At 34.9% G+C, this 18,210-nt stretch overlaps 3 protein-coding genes across 4 annotated transcripts in view; 1 reads left to right on the plus strand and 2 right to left on the minus strand.

Annotated features, from left to right (window-relative positions):
- The first annotated feature begins 1,027 nt into the window (after positions 1 to 1,027).
- Positions 1,028 to 3,029, plus strand: bonsai (28S ribosomal protein S15, mitochondrial). The gene is made up of 5 exons (XM_076127772.1): positions 1,028 to 1,291; positions 1,520 to 1,653; positions 1,955 to 2,028; positions 2,339 to 2,460; positions 2,671 to 3,029. Exons 1-5 carry the CDS (start codon positions 1,104 to 1,106, stop codon positions 2,978 to 2,980), a joined length of 828 nt encoding a protein of 275 aa, XP_075983887.1. The 5' UTR covers positions 1,028 to 1,103; the 3' UTR covers positions 2,981 to 3,029.
- A 331-nt stretch (positions 3,030 to 3,360) lies between these two features.
- Dlish (Dachs ligand with SH3s) lies at positions 3,361 to 8,112 on the minus strand. The gene is made up of 7 exons (XM_076127771.1): positions 7,913 to 8,112; positions 6,345 to 6,538; positions 5,809 to 5,993; positions 5,468 to 5,634; positions 5,063 to 5,161; positions 4,785 to 4,930; positions 3,361 to 4,425 (listed from the first exon to the last, which is right to left on the minus strand). Exons 1-7 carry the CDS (start codon positions 7,959 to 7,961, stop codon positions 4,261 to 4,263), a joined length of 1,005 nt encoding a protein of 334 aa, XP_075983886.1. The 5' UTR covers positions 7,962 to 8,112; the 3' UTR covers positions 3,361 to 4,260.
- A 458-nt stretch (positions 8,113 to 8,570) lies between these two features.
- Positions 8,571 to 18,210, minus strand: part of Rph (Rabphilin) — a 242,387-nt gene continuing 232,747 nt past the window's right edge. For both annotated transcript variants that reach the window (XM_076127289.1, XM_076127288.1), the window contains exons 6-9: positions 13,743 to 14,088; positions 12,188 to 12,332; positions 10,526 to 10,759; positions 8,571 to 9,782 (exon numbers count right to left, since the gene is read on the minus strand). In XM_076127289.1, coding sequence (XP_075983404.1) covers positions 9,485 to 9,782; positions 10,526 to 10,759; positions 12,188 to 12,332; positions 13,743 to 14,088 — 1,023 coding nt within the window. In that variant the 3' untranslated portion in view covers positions 8,571 to 9,484. The remainder of the gene's footprint in view (positions 9,783 to 10,525; positions 10,760 to 12,187; positions 12,333 to 13,742; positions 14,089 to 18,210) is intronic.

Here is an 18,210-nt window from a genome sequence, read left to right on the forward strand (position 1 = left end):
TCATGCAAGGTAAATAATATGGATTATGATGTATTAAAGACTAGCTGACGCGCGCAACTTCGTTTGCGTCACATAAGAGAGAATGGATTAAAAATTTTCCCCGTTTTTGTAACATTTTTTAACGTTACTCTGCTCCTATTGGCCGTAGCGTGATGATATATAGCCTATAGCCTTCCTCGATAAATGGACTATCTAACACTGAAAGAATTCTTCAAATTGGACCAGTAGTTCCTGAGATTAGCGCGTTCAAACAAACAAACAAACTCTTCAGCTTTATAATATTAGTAAAGACTAGCTGACCCGCGCAACTTCGCTTGCGTTACATAAGAGAGAATACGTCGTAATTTTCCCCGTTTTTGTAACATTTTTCGTTGCTACTCCGCTCCTAATGGCCGTAGCGTGATGTTATATAGCCTATATAGCCTTCCTCGAAAAATGAGCTATCTAAAACTGAAAGAATTTTCCAAATCGGACCAGTAGTTTCTGAGATTAGCGCGTTCAAACAAACAAACAAACTCTGCAGCTTTATAATCATCATCATCATCATCATCTCAGCCGGGAATCGTCCACTGCTGGACAAAGGCCTCCCCCATCGAGTGCCAATAGGACCGATCCTGGGCCGCCCTCATCCATCGGACTCCGGCTTTATAATATTAGTATAGAATTAGTATAGATTAGTATTAGTATAGATGAAATTGCCGAGTAGACCAAGTCCCCATTGCAACAATTGGAGTAATATAATATGATAGACTCAGACTGCAGTGTACTCGTTAGGTCTAGTGCAAAAGTTTTTTTTAATTAATTCAGATTGCATGGAACATGTCATTCAAACTTGTGTGTTTGATGCTATCATTCCAATTTGACGAAGTTCGATATAGCTTAATATGTCAGGTAATGTAGAACAGTTAGAATAAATCGATCTGGAAATTATAGACGTGCTGTTCGACGATATAATGTTTTCCATTCTACGCAACAAATATGAACTATATAACCACCGCGCGAGATCTGAAACGAATGGAACGTGAAATGTCAAATTGACATTTTATTTGAGGTTAGGTCGATGTTATAATTTTGAGGAGAAAAATAACAATTTATTATTGAAAATGTTGCGACGTTTGGCGTGCACGGTTATTCAGTCCCGAGGTATAAAGAAAACAGTAAATATTAAATGGGTAAGGCCGGACTATGTGCCTGCATACAAACCAGAGAAGTCCGGTGACTTAGAAGGTTTACCACCAATTCCTGAGAGTGCTATTGGCTTGGATTATTCCTTGACGGAAGAAATCAAAGAGTAAGTAACCATTTTCAGGTCTTACGAATAATATATACGTTTATTAATACATGAGTATGTTTGTTGACAATAATATAACAAATCCTGCTTTTGCTGCTCCTATGGAACAGTCCAAATATCATATGATACGTGCCTACGATGAGATCAAATTCCCAAAAACTGCAATAAAAACCTAAAAGTTGTGTTAGAATAAACAAACTTCTCACAATTTGTATTTAAATGTTGCAGAGCCCCAGAATTGGTGCAGAAATTATTCTCAGTAGGACACCTTGGCCGCAAAGAATACAACATATTGGTGAAAAAGGAGCTCAAAGAGAGGGTCAAGAGACACCAGTATGATGAGGATTCTGCTGAGTCTAAAAGTATGCTTATTATTCATTTTTATTTAATATTATTATTAGTGTGTGGAATAAGTATTTAGTTTTAGCCTGTTAATATTATAAATGGGTGAAGTTTGTAAGCAAGAATGGATATTTATTTATTGCTTATGTGGATATTACTTAATACTTTAAGCTTGATTTAACGCATAAGATATTTTTATCTGGTATATTTTTTGGTGCCCACAAAGTAACAACCAGAAGCTAGTAATAACACAAACCAAATAGATGTTTAATCTTCAACACAATTTTGTGATGAATATATGTTTAATATCTTTTGTTCCAGTTGCATTCCTCACTGCACAGATTCGCTACTTACAAGACAATATGGATAAATTCCCCAGAAATTCTAAAATGAAGGTAATATTATTTGATTAATTATTTGATAAACCAGAGTTTGCTTAGTTTAGCATTTACTCAGCAACACACAATGACTTTTACAAGCGATGTGTATACCAATGATTACATTTTGATAAAACAATTAAGGTAAACATGGAAACAAAATCTTGCATGTCGTGAGAGTTCTTTCTTAAAAAATCACAATCAACACTTGAGTATTGTGGTTGACTAATGAGTTATGTACTTGAGTGAGGAGTTAATTTCACTTTTACAACTATGACTGTTTGTAAGTTATATGACTATCAAATGAAAATATCTGTTTTTCTTACAGCAATATGTTCAAGAGCGCATCGACAGAAGGAAGAAGTTGTTGAAGTTTCTCCGTCAGTATGACTACAAGAAATTTGAGTGGCTCTTGGAGAAACTCAACATCGAATACAAAGCACATCCTGAGTAAGTAAAACTTAGACCTTGCTCATAATTTCATAGTGAGGACAAGGTATGGTGTTAATTTGCTTAAATCGTCTTATAGCAAATAGAATACAGAAAATTATACAATATACAAACACGCATTTTACCTTGGAATGCCTAACGTTTCGGCGCTAGTAATATATATATATTATGGGAAACAAAGTAAATCATAGCTTTTCTTTATTTTCACAGATCCTTCCATAAGCTATCTCGCAAGGAATCACTACGCAAACTAACGGAAATGCACTGTGATGACATACGCAACAAAAAGTTGGATGACTATAGAAACTTACTAGAAAGCCAGCAAGGCCCATATTTAAAGCAAAAGCTCGAAGCGTTAAACTTTATTCGAAGTGAACAGATAGACCTACAAATGCCTGTGACTGTGACTGAACAAGATATTAAGAAAGTAGAGAAAATGCTTGAAGAATGGACCATCAAGGATGAGATCAAACAACAGGCTAAGAAGAGGAAAAAGAACATTATTATCGATTTAAATTGAGTTTTGTTTGTAGGTTTGTAGTTAAATAAATTATACTTTTATTGGTAAATAGATTTTATTATTTCCTGTAGAAATACTAACAAATTTTCTTGAGGTTGTGTGTCGCGAGTTCTCAAAATTCTGACTCTAGCTAAGCTATTGATTTGTATTATTTGATTAGATTGTTATGAGTAAGAGTAGGGTAGCCTATTACATCCTCTGGGATGTAACCTGTTGTTTTGTCAAATTTAATCCTCATTGGTTTAGCTGTTTTCACATGGAAAGTAGACAAACATACTTATACATTACAATTTTATTATAGATTAATGCTTATAGATATTATTATAACTTACATTTGGTTTTGAGTTGCCTCTGGTGTAGATTTTTAATAAAACACAACATAGTTTTGAACCATTTTATTAATAAGTACAAAATTACATACAAATCTTAAAAATATTCATAATAAAAAAATATAAAGCGTATTGTCAAAATCAGTCGAATTTTGGACGGAGATTTATTTTACATGAAACGTTGACATTTTACATAACATTATAAGCGAATATAATAATAAAATTGAATGGAATACTTAATATTAAGGAAGACGAGACTTATTAACTATAATTTACATAAAATATGGCTGTAGGCTAGGACCAAGACGATTAGTGACTACTTACTGACTTACTAATAAGAATTGTGTAAGCTCCGGATACAGGGTTTTGTCACTTTCAATCAAATTTGAAACTGTATATGAGAGAAAAAGACAAAATATTGAAAATAATCTGAGCTTCGCAACGTTTATTAGGAAGACAATAATTAGGTTTACCTTATGTAGTATTTTACAAGCCAGTTCATACAAATGTTTACCAATTTAATGTTAGTTGAATAGTTTTAGTCATAATTTTAAAATTGTTATTTGTTATTTTTTCTACTTTATTGGCAAGAAGGAATTTAAGTTACTCATTGACTTGTTAGTATTTGACTTGAAATAACAATTGAGCATGTTATGTAGTAGTCTGTTAACAGGATGATTTCAATGCTTTTTCGTTACACTTTTGAACAATATTGTGACAAAAATAAAAAAAAAGGTTTTTCTGTCAAATTGTGTAGCACACAAGATACAGTACCTCTTACTTAGTAAGGTAAGCATGTTCAGCAGTTACTAAAATGTCGAAAAAATGTTGTCTAATTTAAAAGTGTCCTGACATTTCGATAAATGATGACCAAATACAGCATTTATCAGTCCAGTTAACAGAGTAGTACAGGTTGGCACATGAGGGAGAGTGTGTTACGACAGTTAGGAGCTAGAGACTGGTGGTGTGCGGGGCGCGCGCGTAGGCGGTGGGGATGAAGCCGGAGCGGCGCGACTTGGGCGCGTGCGCCCACAGCCAGCCCTCCACCGTCTGCTGCGTCAGGTCCGCGTACACCCACTCGCCGCGCTTCACTGATAGATCGTCTGGTGCTTGCGCCTGGAAGTAAACAAATGCATTACATATTAAGTTGTTTATTTTATCGAAATGATATTTGTTAAATATTTTAAAGCGTTATAAAACAGCGCATCTCCAGACACTGCATAAAATTAGAATCAACTTTATTAAGATCATTTCCAGTTGTCTTCTCAACATTTTTAGATGTGAAATCTGTTACGCTAATTTTAGTGTTTGAAAAGACTGAAAGGTCCAGTACACATAATGTCTGGGCGGGACATGAACGGGTAATTTGAGCTAATTATTTTTGGTGTATTTTTTGACTGCCGAAGTAGTTTAGTTCTTTTTCGCCATGAATGTCTACCCCCTTATATTAAATTTCATCGCATTATATAATTTACCTTATAATCATAAAGCATGACTAGCTCGGTGCCGTGGTACCGGCCGTCGCTGTCGAGTTGTTGCGCGTTGTTCATGTTGTTGTTGATCAAGTTGTTGGCGGGCGGCGGCGGTGATAGCAGGGGCTGTGTGTTGTCTTGTGGAGTTGCTATAGCACATACAAAACAAATAAATAATATTCAAATATATCAAACGCAAGAATATGTGGTGATTGCCATACTAACACAGATTCTTATTTTGTGAGCAATGAAAGCTAAAATACTTTTCAAACCACTCATACCTTGAACGACGGCGGGATAGACGAAGCCAGAAGGTATGAACCCTTCCTGTCCATCGCTGCGCACGATCCAGTACCAGTCGGGGTCTTCTCTGTTCAGAACTGAAAATAAATAATGAAGACTTGAATACCAATTGCTATAAATGAGGTGATAGCATAACACAGAAAGGGTTTTTAAATCTCTCCAGTTTTAAACGAGTCATAAGTCGACTAGTAGACTGAAAGCTCTCACTCCCTTACTCCTTGAAGAGAAACTTGCGCTATTATCCTGTGCTATAAGTCAAAATTTTAAAAGAAAGTAAAAAAGAATTTCAGCTACGACGCTGTGGTGCACAAAGAAAACGTTTTAGTTTCGATCTTATGTAAGAATTCCGAATTTCGTCGGATTTAGTGGAACTGAATACTAACCAGTGACAAACTCTCCTCGTTCCACATCTACGTCGTTCTCATCTCTGGCAGTGAAGGTGTACAGCACTACGTAGCGGCCGGACGGGTCCTTGCTGAACGGACACGCCTCGCCTTCACTGCCTAACTCCGAGTGACCGTCGTTTGTTACCCCATCCGATACTGACAATCTGTGAAGTGATGGGACAAATTGTTAACAAATGACCTTTAGGAAGAAAGCAATTATAAATAGTGCAAGAAAATAAAAAGGTATTTTTGCTTGTTTACTGGGTTTGAGTAAATTTGATTAGCAAAGACAACATGACCGTATTTAGCTAGTCTTTAATTTAAACTTGTGTACTCACTGTGAAACATCTCTATGTGCTAGATCAGTCGGTGATCGACTCCTCGGCAGTTTCTTCTTCAAGTCATGTTCACACGGCGCACAGTACGAGTGCGGGATGAACCCTTCGCGACGGGACTCCGCCACTATGACATACACCCAGTCATTCTCGCGGTATAGCACGTTTACTATCTGACCACGTTTTACCTGCAAATATTGTAAAATAAGTTGAAGTATTTGTAATACTATAGCACATAAAATAGGGTTAAAATATTGTCACATTTCTAAAATAGTAATTTTCTTTTGGTGAGTCTGATTTACATAATGTTTAGACAAGTTTTTTAACATGCACTTTCTCTCCACAGTAAAAACATTTGAAACACCAATAATGCAGTCTAGTTCAGTACGAAGACATCTTGCATGAACTATACTTTATTAGAAAGAAATGCGAAAACTGAATTAACCCCAATAAGTAGGAGAATAAGCGAGTAGTGTGGATATTTTGCCATCAAACAGCTACATTATTAAGGAAACCACTAGTTTTTCAAGTCATCTTACCTCTAACTCATCATCAACACAAGGAGCAAAGTCATGAAGCACCACCATCTTGGAGTCAGGACTGAGGCCATGCTCCTTCTCAATGCCCACCCTCACCAGTGTCTCTATACTCGCCGAGCCTGTGATCCGACCCATGCCCGGACTGAGCCCTGAGCCGGGACGTGAGAGATCCTTGTCTGAATCCCCACTGCTTGCTGTCAGAGATGGGAAATAAATGTTGGTGAATTGTGGTTTGATAGTTAGTCTTGTAGTAAATTACATTGATGATGGTACATTTTATATTGCATTGATCTATGTACATAATATTTAAGCCAATTGTATGATTTGATATTAAAATGATAACATAAGCTGTTGTGATATTCTAATGATGATAATTTTAGTTTTAGAACAAAAATATAGAGATATGCCTGTTATGTTATTAAGTATGTGTAAATAGCATAGTCTAGTAACTAGCAAGTCTAGTCTCAATTTTGCTACATATTGGCATACTTTAAATAAGAGGTATTTATTACAAGTCTCCCAATAGTTTGTAGTACAGTGTAAAATGAGAAGAAAGAGTTTTTTTTTTAAATGTTAAAATTAGATCACTAGTTTTGTAAATAATCGCCATCATACAAACAAAGCACACTTCTTTATGATCTCAGTAAAGATCAATATTTTATTCAAAAGACAGTTATTTCAAATATTCTGTATATATTTAAAATTAAGACATTCTAAACAAAAACTAGTATATTATGCCTAAGAAACTAGTTTGAAACTAATTCTATCAATGCCATATGCATAAATAAGGTATAATTTATACTTTCTAGTTTTTTTTAAATTTCCATATGAAATTATACTTTTTTTTAGTTTTGAACATAGACAATGGAAATAAAGTGTCATTAATTACCATACTATTGTAAAAGAATAGACAATTAAGTTTTATATTAGGAGTTAATAGTAATAGTTTGTCTCATTACTTCGCTCATGTGAGTTTCTACAGGGCTCAAATTATTATGATTAAAATAACATACCAATTACCATTATTTTGTTACTTAGTAATGAAGAGAAGACTTGTTATATAGAGCTTAAGGAGCTTTTGATTTTATAAAAGCATGTTTGAATATTTTATACATACCTATACCACTAAATTCTCAATGAGGGATCTTTTCGGAAGTTATTAAATTCGTTGCTGCATATTAGGTATTAAAAAAAAGTCTGAGGCCATTGATTAGTCATTAAAAAGCTTGATATTACTGACCTGAATCAAAATCTTTTGTAAACTGAATTTAATTAATATTCTCTAAAGACTACGTTGGTTTAACATGTTTAGATCTAAAAATTAAATTTTACGAAAAGTTTCGAACGACGATACGAACTTTGTCGAAAGTTTGCAACAATGGTAATTGTCAAAACTTTGCACAAACTGAGTGGTAGTAGCGCGTATATTAGTGTTCTCACGGTCAAGGGTATTGGGCATACAGGTTGTCAGGTGAAACAGGATGAAATTACTAGTTTTATATATTTATAATTATATAGAAAGTCTGAGGTCATTGACATGAAAAGTTCCCAATGAAAGCTCCACTTACATTTCTTTTTCTTCCCCCTTCTAATCCTCACTGGACACAGAAACGCCATGATGTGATAAACTTACATTAGCACTAGCTAAAATAAAGTTAATTTCATTAACTTATTCTTACCACTTCGGTAATAAAATACGATTTTCTCACGATTTCCTACATGTCAAAAAAGTTCACAAAACAACTTTTTTTTAAAACGTTTCGTTACTGCTTGGGGCGAAGTCAACGACTTTACGTTTCGTTTTCTGCATCGCGTTTACGCTTGGATCTTGGATCATAATATACCTATAAAAATAAATGTTGTTTGTTCTAATGATTATAGAATGTTGTCATAAAATTACTGATTTTTCATTATAAGAACTTAAGAGTTGTAAATGAAATGAAATGAATTGAAAACGTATTTTACACCTTTTTGTAGTCGTTGTTTACATTTAATATTTAGACTATACCTACACAAGCGCGCTTTTACCATTTTTATTAGAAAAATAGTAGGTACTTATTGCGATAACCAAGATGTTGACCAATATTTTTGGTGTCGTAATAAACCTAAAAGGTTTATCATCAAATAACCCTGCGAAATATGATTGTGTATACTCGAGAAAAACATCAGTATTATTGAAAATTGTTTATTCACAGTATTACGTAGGTACACGATATAAAGGCAGTCGTCAACTTACATACTAAACTTCATAGATACATTTGGCACAAAATAATTAGTAACTGGAACAGCAAAGTACAAAAATACATGCAGATTAATATTTTAACAACAATTAGGTACTTTTACAGATATTTTAAAACTTAACTAAGCACACGATAACTATATGAATAGTCAATAATCGTATATCTTTACACATATAATTTATTCAAACAATAACTTTAGATTTGTCATTGACAACTGACAAAACAACTTCTTAAAATATTTTCATCTACCTACATATTTAAATATTAGTTGTGACTATACAGCGTCAACTTTGATATTTTATAACGTGAAATGGTGAGTTGTTAAACAAACAATTTAGCACATTTCATTGATTAGATTTTTCAAACAAATAGAATAAATATCTACTGTGGTTTAATTTATGTAAGATTTTTAAGACATAGGTAATTATATGTGTTTGTTATCCATAAATATTACTTTTGATTCAATAAACAACAATTTCTACTGTTTTATACGTAATAACATTTCTAAGTACAATCTCCAGCACTTTACTGCTTTGAAGCTCTCTTAATAAAATATTTAAAATATGTATAACAATCTACGTTGAACGTTTTAAATACCATAATATGTTTTGTATGAATAATCTTTGGCAAAATACTTATTTATCCCCAAGAGAAAGTCAGAATCACAATTGAGATTTTCGATATTTATGCAGCCATTTAACACTATCGCAGTCACTATTGACATCGTTATCTAGCACACAAAACGCTGGATTAACAATGTATTAATATAGATAGATAGGTATTAACAGATATCAGTATCTAGGAACTAGACTACCTAATCTGATTTCAGTGGCTACAACTACCTACCTACATGTTACTTAAACTTAATTACAAAATTAAAACTAAATCAAATGAAATCGACTAAAGATGTTGTGTGTCCGTCAAAGAATGCCACGATTCGTGACGGTGATCAGGGAATTTAATGCAGTCCATCCAGTGTTTTAACCTTCTTCCTTTGCTACTGGCTCCCAATACTAGGCTGCCTAAAAAGTCGTTGGGCTTGCCATAGTCTTTGTCCCAAACTGTCAGTGTCAAATTTTGGCGGGAAAGTTCAGTGGGTCGGGTTTCGAAAAGAAATTCTTCGTTCCAAACTGGATTTAGATTTCGCCATTTTATCGATGTTTTGTGCTTCTTGTGGTATGGGTCTGGGTCTAAATGACTGTGAACAATATTTTACAGTTAAGTGAGTATGTTAATTTTAACACTTTAAAATAAACTCTAACTTTGTAAAAACTGCCTCTGTGCGCTGTCGATAGTTTATTTCACTGCTCGTAATAAGGTTTCGAGTTCGATTCCCGAGTTGGACAAAGCACTGTTGGTTTGTTCTCATTTTTTTTTATCCGTAACAGTCCCACTGCTGAGCTGGGGCTTCCTCCCGAACGAGGGAGGGAAATGAATTTATACTACAATATAGGTATCTCATTACTAGTCCTTAATTTGTTAACCGTCCCGGTATAGGTATAGCAATAGCAGTGGCGTAACTACAGGGTGGCAAGTCGGCAAAATGCCACGGGCCCCCAACCGGAATGGGGCCCCGATCAGAGGAGAATCCCCACTCCCAATTTTTTATTTATCATACATTTAAGTTTTTCATATTGGAGGGAAGGCGCCCATCCAATGAATTTGCCACGGGCCTCGAACGGTATAGTTACGCCACTGAGCAATAGGTTTGTTCCCTATTACACGGCATAGCCACTTCCCGTGTAAAAGGGACGTTGCTATCTAAGGAACGTGGGTGTTTCATACAACTCAGCCTGCACCTTCGGGTATTTAATTAGGAATTAATACAATTTTACCAAATTTCGACATACCTATTACCTACTTGTTTTACACTTTTGCTCTTTCATACCGAAATTGAATATAACGCTTTATGTACAAGTCGTAATTTGTAATAGTACTTACAGTTTAACAAACGGATCCGAGTACCCATTACTGTCTTGCGGTGGAAGCTCAGCTCCTCGGCACACAGTCACCACGAGAGCCCGTCTCTTGGTACTGTAACACAGTGCCAGCAGTATCCTGGGACCGGTCGGCTCTGAACCGTTAGACCCTGAAAGAGCCAGGCGTAGCTGTGCTGGAGACTTAGCACATTCACGTAATGCTACCGTCGCGGAACCCATTTCGTCGCAGCCGTATCTGTTGAAGAGTTTTCAGAAATTACATTTTTGTAAGGTAAGGCAGAACAATGATACTTATATTTTAAATGCATGTTTCAAGTAAGTAAACTTAGCAACTAGCGTCAAGTTTGAAAATATATAAAGATAAAAGTTTATATCCTAAACTACGCCTCTGTGCGCCCATGTTGAAATCAGTTCTATAGTTATTACGTTTTTTACATTTTTATTGATCTAGGCGAGCCTAACTTAGATTATTAACGATTGCAACTATTGCAATATAAATTATTTGCCTGTTGTAACTAAAAGTCATCAACGAATTTAAAGCGAAATAAACACTTTACATGTACTTAAATTATATTTCCGTTTGCATACAATTAATCAATAAGCAGGAAAAACATGCGAATGACAACGCCAAAACTTTTGCAGCTGAGTTATTTTATAAACGATCATTTGATTGAAGAGGGTCCGAGAGGCGCATCTGATAATGATTACCATGCAAATCATTTTTAAAATTGTATTGGAATTTGTATTTTTATGTAGGTAATAGGGCGCTGGATAAGTTTTACATTGGAGTTAAGGGATTTTTATTTAATAGTAGTAGTATGGATCAGGATGGCAAAAGATTCATACGAATGTAATTGTCTTTGTCCAGAAGTGGGTGAAGTCATTATTAGTATATCGGAAATCAAGAAAAGTTTATTAACAACTTAGTTATTACTTTGGCAATATTGGAGCACTGCCTTTTGTTGCCTTTCTAAAAAGAAGAGCCGTTAGGCATAGTTTAAGCGAAGTTTAAGCGACGTTTAAGTTTAAGCGAGCGAATTGTTGATTTTTACTTATCATACAAGGTGTAGAAAAAAATCTTAGGGTTAAACGTTGCTTTTCGATCAAATATCTACATATTCCAAATAATAAACACTATAAAATATGGAAGCCTAGTCGCGTGAACTATCAATTTATAGCGACAAGGTCAATCCTTTTACAATGGAAGTTAATGCTATTATCGGTGCAATTTGCCTATCTGCATTCTGATAGGTTTTACCTGCTCTATCAAACGTTTGGAACCTTGAAGGTGGCTAAATACAACGAAATTACTAAAGGTTTTGTAGACGCAAGTGGATTAATGCGTTAAAATTATCTAACCACTATTTAGTGAAGTTAAATCTCAATCTGATACTAAATACCTTTATGGGGTGGTCGGTTGTGTAATCGACTGCTTACTACTAGGGTTAGATTCCCAGATCTGTCGGAGATCTATTGAGTTCTTTTCTTATTAATATAAGCTGATTCTCAACAGTAGTCTGAAGTTTGGTAACGTGCCCGGTATATGGCAATAGTTTTGCCGCCTATTGTTACTATTATTATGAATAGCAAAACGCGGATATCACACACTCCTGCCTACACCTTCGTAATATAACAGGCGTGTCATTCTTATCAAAATACTGACCTGTCGTCATCAAATATGAATATTTCAAGTGATTTTACGGCGAGGTCTGACTCCGTGATGCCGAAAAAGTGTAGTGTCTCGTTGAACTCCGGATTTTTTGTTTTGTGCACTGTCTTAGTCCTTAGACGGTTGGAATACGTCCCTTCTGAAAACGAAAATGTGGCTTAAAATGTGTACATATGTACTATCGAACAAACTGAATCATGACCCACCATGTGCTCATTTTCTAAAACGCGTCTATATACGCGTAGGTCGAAATTGGCTTGAACCTTTCGTTTCCTTGGTAATGAATTTGTTATCTGTCATTATTGCGACAAATCTTTGTGCGCCAATACAATAATGCTTTGCTACCGTTTTCAACAGGCTCCGTGGCGTAGTGGGTTGATGTTACGACTGCGACGCGTCAGGAGTGGGTTTGATACCCACTCAGGGCATGGTTTATTCGGCCATTATAGGAAATAATGTAACTATAAAAATTAAATAATATAGGGTAACCAGCATAGTTATTACCCGGTTAAGGAATTGATACACAATTTTGGTCAATAGTGTCTTTATTTAGTAAAACATTGACATAAACTCTAAGTATTATAAACGCAACTTAAATATTCTTTCTAAAAGAACATCAGTCCTTTGTTTCAGTAACTTTATACTAATTCAATATAAAACACTTAAAAACTATAAATACTAGCGAATACTGTTAATTCAAATGTGTTATCCTTAACAAATATTGCAACAAACTTTTACTTTTTCTTTTCGAACTACACGCCTGTCGCACAAACGTCAGACATGAGTTCTATAAATTAAAAATGTTACCAATATTCTAAAAATGACATATACCGCAATTAATTTGAACTGGTTACTTTAGAAATTAAAATAAAAGTATTATTCCTTAACATTGGCAATCACTGTATGATGGGCAATGACTGTAATGGTTACCCTAATCGTTTCACAGATTTCTAAATGACGTGCTATTTGATATTTGACACAAATAGGTTTTTTCGTAGTGAAAAGAGTTTAGACTACTTACATTCTACATTCAAATTAAGAGTGATTTATCGAAAACGTATCTACGCACTGTAATAACAAAGGTCAAAGTTGTATGTCGTCGTAGATACATCATAACACAGTCGTATGCATGTTTAAAATGTCCTAAGTGCAACTTTGACGATAGAGACGAAATTCTTACTGTTTTGACGGTGTCAAGCGAATTATCGGCAAAATGGGTCATGAATCAGTTGGTTCGATAGTACATTATATCACGACTATTTTTCCATAAGGATATAAAGACCAAAGACCGCCATTTGGTACGATCCTTATAAACTTTCCTTGCCTTATTCACACACCGATATATTGCTTTAATGCCAAGTTTCTGAGATACATTTAGCGATAGTCTATCTTTTCAAACTGTCATTTTTATATGAGTTTAAACGTTATTGAATAGATAAACTACCGCTAAAAGTACTTCAGAAACCGGCGGTGAGTTACCGTGTTTCATCAACTTGATTAATTTGATTTGTCTAATGGGTGCAGTAAAATGAAATCCGAAAATACTCACCTTTTGGCAACACTTCTAGTCTGCAGAAAGGATCAGATAATCCCGTCATATCCATGCCGATTAGGCCTCTGGCTCTCAACACAGTCACTGCTAACGAAGACGTGGCATTATCATAAGCCAGTTTCACTTCTAAAGTCCCAAAACCTGCGTCAGGGATAGCCGGGGGTCTTTCTGGAGCTGGTTTTTGCTCTTTTCTTATGCTACGAAGGCTGTAGGCACTGCCTTTGGAGCCGGTACGTTTTAACGCTCCGAGAGGACGTTGGGTTAAGCTGTCAGCTCGGTGGAGGCTTAGGCCGCTGAATCCGTGGGATAGGATGTCGGTTTCGCTCCATTCGTAGTGGGTATCCTGAAACAATGATAATCTATACTAATATTATAAAGCTGAAGAGTTTGTTTGTTTGTTTGTTTGTTTGTTTGAACGCGCTAATCTCAGGAACTACTGGTCCGATTTGAAAAATTCTTTCGGTGTTAGATAGGCCATTTATCGAGGAAGGCTATAGGCTATATAACATCACGCTACGGTCATTAGGAGCGGAGTAGCAACGAAAACTGTTACGAAAACGGGGAAAATTTTGACCCATTCTCTATAGTGACGCAAGCGAAGTTGCGCGGGTCAGCTAGTTATGAATATATATATTTATTTATGAGGTTAGTGGTAGATCACTTTTCTGCTCGCTGAAGCTTTGGCCTAGAGTTAGCTGATTTGTTTAAAAATGACTTTTTTGTGAGCTCCAAGGGTTAAAACAAAAGCAAGGAGCTCTAATGTCGGATACAAATTACTACGTTTTTAATTTATTCGAGGAATAACTGTTCAACTGAAAGTAAAAGACGTTCATCCCCAGTTGCACACACACACATTGTTCGGTAAGAATTCTGTGAACTAAATGTTAGTCAGCAAACTTCCAGAAAACTTCCCATGAATTATTTTCATTTCAACAGTTCTTTTCAGTGAACAAAGGATGCTTAAAAGTTTATTTCTAAGAAGAAACTATTATTTACATGTTTGTGACTGTAAGAAAGTCCAGGATTTATACACAATGAAGATAAATTTGTATACTTTATTCTGTTGTCAACTGTCCAAAGCATTAAGATATGACTTTTGTTAGTTAAACTGTTGAGCAGCTATCTACAGACTGACCGTACCGGAGATTGGATCTTGCTGTAATTGAAATGACTTTTCTGTATTTGCTACTTATAGTTTACGACCGACTACTGTTAGAAGTAAATTTTAAGTTTTATACTTATTTAAATAGGAAGGGAAATAGGTTCTTATTCTCAACAGTCTTTCACAGTAAAGAATCTTGGCTAATGCATTTGAAAATCGCATTTTTTATCTTGGAACATATACGTTACTAAAGAAGGCTATTTAAAACACCCGTAATGTTACTTACTTACTTAAAAAATCTCAATATATAGTATGCTCATAGCTGTACCACACTAAAGTCAAATTCTCTTTAAGGACTTTAGTTAGTTCTAAGAGCTAAGTAAACGCTGGATTCTGGGAAATATACTGCATTGCTTAAAGCTCTCAAAGGAAAACCTTGTGAAGCGAGGTTACGATAACACGAGAGTACTCTTTGGACTATATTATTCGAAGATTTAAAATAACAAAAGTTTCTAAAGAATTCTATTTAATTTTATTGTATTATTAGCAGAACCATGTCTAATTTTTATTGTACCGAATACTGACCCACTGGCAAGGGTCTCCTCCCGAATTGAGAGAGGTGTTAGGCCTTGAGTCCATTACGCTGGCCAAATGCATGTCGGGAATGGTTGTAATTTAGGGAAATAAATAATTATTAATTTTTTTATTTATTATAAGTTTTTCGAATCCAAAACTATATATTTTTAAGATTTATTTTTTAATAAGAACGATTCAGAAGTTTATCCATGAAACAACAGATATTTTGAAATAGATAGGTACAGATTTGTTTCTCTCTCAAAACTGAGAAATCTGTCTACGGAATAAGTATTTATCAAGGCAACAAATAATATAAAGGAACTATCAATTACTCACTCAGATATAAATGAATTGTTTGAACAGTAATCTGTTTAATTCGAATTATATTCTACCTCAGTTTCATCTTTGTGTAACTTGCCAACAAAGTTTTGGTATCAAACTCAAAGTATTTCGCGCTAAAAGCTGTTAAACAATGTTTAAATTTAAAACAAACTGTAAACGAAACTTTTCTCTTTACAATTAACTAATTTGTTTTAAACTAGTGGAAAGATTCCGTGATTCCGTAATCTTTTGGCTATTTTCCGGAGTTTAAGTAAATATATGGGATAATATATACTTACTTTACTCTGAGTTTGTATAGATTTTTAAAGCTTGAACAGTCTTACTAAAAAATGTCGTGTACGCTAAAAAAATATTTTGCACTTAATGTACTTTTAAAAATGTATTTGAGTGAAAAAGACTAAATAAATCTGGTCAATGTATCTATTGGACTGTGTCAAATGAACACTTCAGTAATGATAGAAAATAAAACAAAAATACATTTAGATAAGAGACTTAATTTAACTTGTATCGAATAGTAATCAAATAACTAAAGAAACATTTACAAAAACCTGTTAACGCAATTTGATATTTGGCATATAGATAGTTTATAACAAGATTCACCCGTAGGTATCGTGTAAACTTTAAAAACACGCATTTTGCTCCGGAAAATCTTTCCCACGCGGACAAATTCGCAGGCAAAAGTTGGTTACATCTTCATGGATTGAACTTATTGAATAGACCTTGAGTTTATTTATAGACTATCGAAAGCTTAAACTTCGGGACTGTATCAGTTTTCCATTCATAATCCCATTCACTGAGAGCACAAAGAACACAACTTTACACCGCGCACCGGTTAATACATTGTTTGATATCCTACAACCGGTGTATTATGAATGAACCAAGGAAAGTTTGTAGGGATCGTATTAAGTGGCCTTCTTTGGTGCCTATCCCTATGGTAATAAGGCGTGATTTTATGTATGTATTATTGTATTGTTGTATTTATTAATTTCTTTTTTAATACTTAACCCTTTTCTGTCCCACTGCAGGGCAAGGGTCTCCTCCCAAACGAGGAGGGGGGGGGGGGCAAGTGCGGGTTGGGGACTTTGCATGCCCTCAATAAATGTATTAAACAAATAGACATGCAAGGTTTCCTCACGATGTTTTTCTTTTCCGTTAGAGCAAGTGCTAATTATTTATTAATATTTTATGGTAATAGTAATTTCTCAATAGTAGCCCGGAGTTTGGTAACCGGTAGATGGCAATAGACTCGCCTCCTATTACATAGGACTAACATTGTTAATGGTAAAACGTGGATGTATTTCATGCATCTCTTGCCTGCACTTTCGGGTATAACGGGCGTGGTATTATATATGTTACTGTAAAAGCCCGAACGGTGGTAAATCCTAAGATTTTCCGGTATAACCTAAGATTAACCAACTCGCAATGGTAAAAGTCCGAACAAGCCAGAGGCCCAATTTAGTATAAATGGTGACAAATCTGTTCGACGAAAGAAGGGTGTATTTCGATTCATCTCTGCATTCAGCCTTTGGTATAACAGGATTGGCGCTGTACAAATAAATGTTTAAATTCTTTAGTAAGGTCACATGGGTTTAATGTAATTGGAGTTGACCGTCCCTCGAGTGCCTGTGATCGTATTCATAGATTTTTCTAAAGTACTCTCAAAGTAATTGCACTTGAGCAAATAACACAACTTTCTACAGATGAATTGGTTGTAGGGTCAATGCCCTTTATGACTAGTATAGCTGTCTGGACAATTCAAAAGGGCAAAAGTATATGCCACAAATGATGATAAGTAGTATGATGTTAAGTACAAGTAGGTACCTATGTATTGATGTAGTGGACGAAATGTTAACATATTAGGTCGGGGAAAAAGTTTTTTACATTACAAGTTCATACATGCTATAATGCGAAAATACTTTTTCCCCGACCTAATACTTGTTGGTTAAAGTGTCTGTCCGACTCTGCTCATACCTTCATGGGAAATAGATGTCATATTCAAATTAGAGTACCTTGTCTACTTCTTGAAATGTTCGTGCTATGATTTGTTCTTATTAAGCACAGTCCATTTTTGCAAAAATCGTCGATTGATGTGTGATAGAAGTCCTCAATATGCTTTGAAACAGATTTCCCTAACCCTATGGTTTTTATTGACATGAGAGCCTTCAAAATTAATACATTATGCTTAACTTTAGTCCATACAAATGCTAATTGGCTAGCTCATCAAGTGAAAAACTTCTTAATTTTAATGATGTAAAAGCGAATTGCTAAGATTGTACTAAGCTTTTCATATCCCAGTTACGTATTTTTATCACTATTGAGTAGACGATATAACTAATAACGACGGAAATATCCTCAAAAATTAACAATAAAAGATTCCACAATAACATTGGGTACTTTCGTCGATACTTCTCGATGAAATCGTTCATTGTATGACCGTACAAAGAG

This window comes from Anticarsia gemmatalis, chromosome 20 (assembly GCF_050436995.1).
Source record: "Anticarsia gemmatalis isolate Benzon Research Colony breed Stoneville strain chromosome 20, ilAntGemm2 primary, whole genome shotgun sequence".
Classification (NCBI taxonomy): domain Eukaryota; kingdom Metazoa; phylum Arthropoda; class Insecta; order Lepidoptera; family Erebidae; genus Anticarsia; species Anticarsia gemmatalis.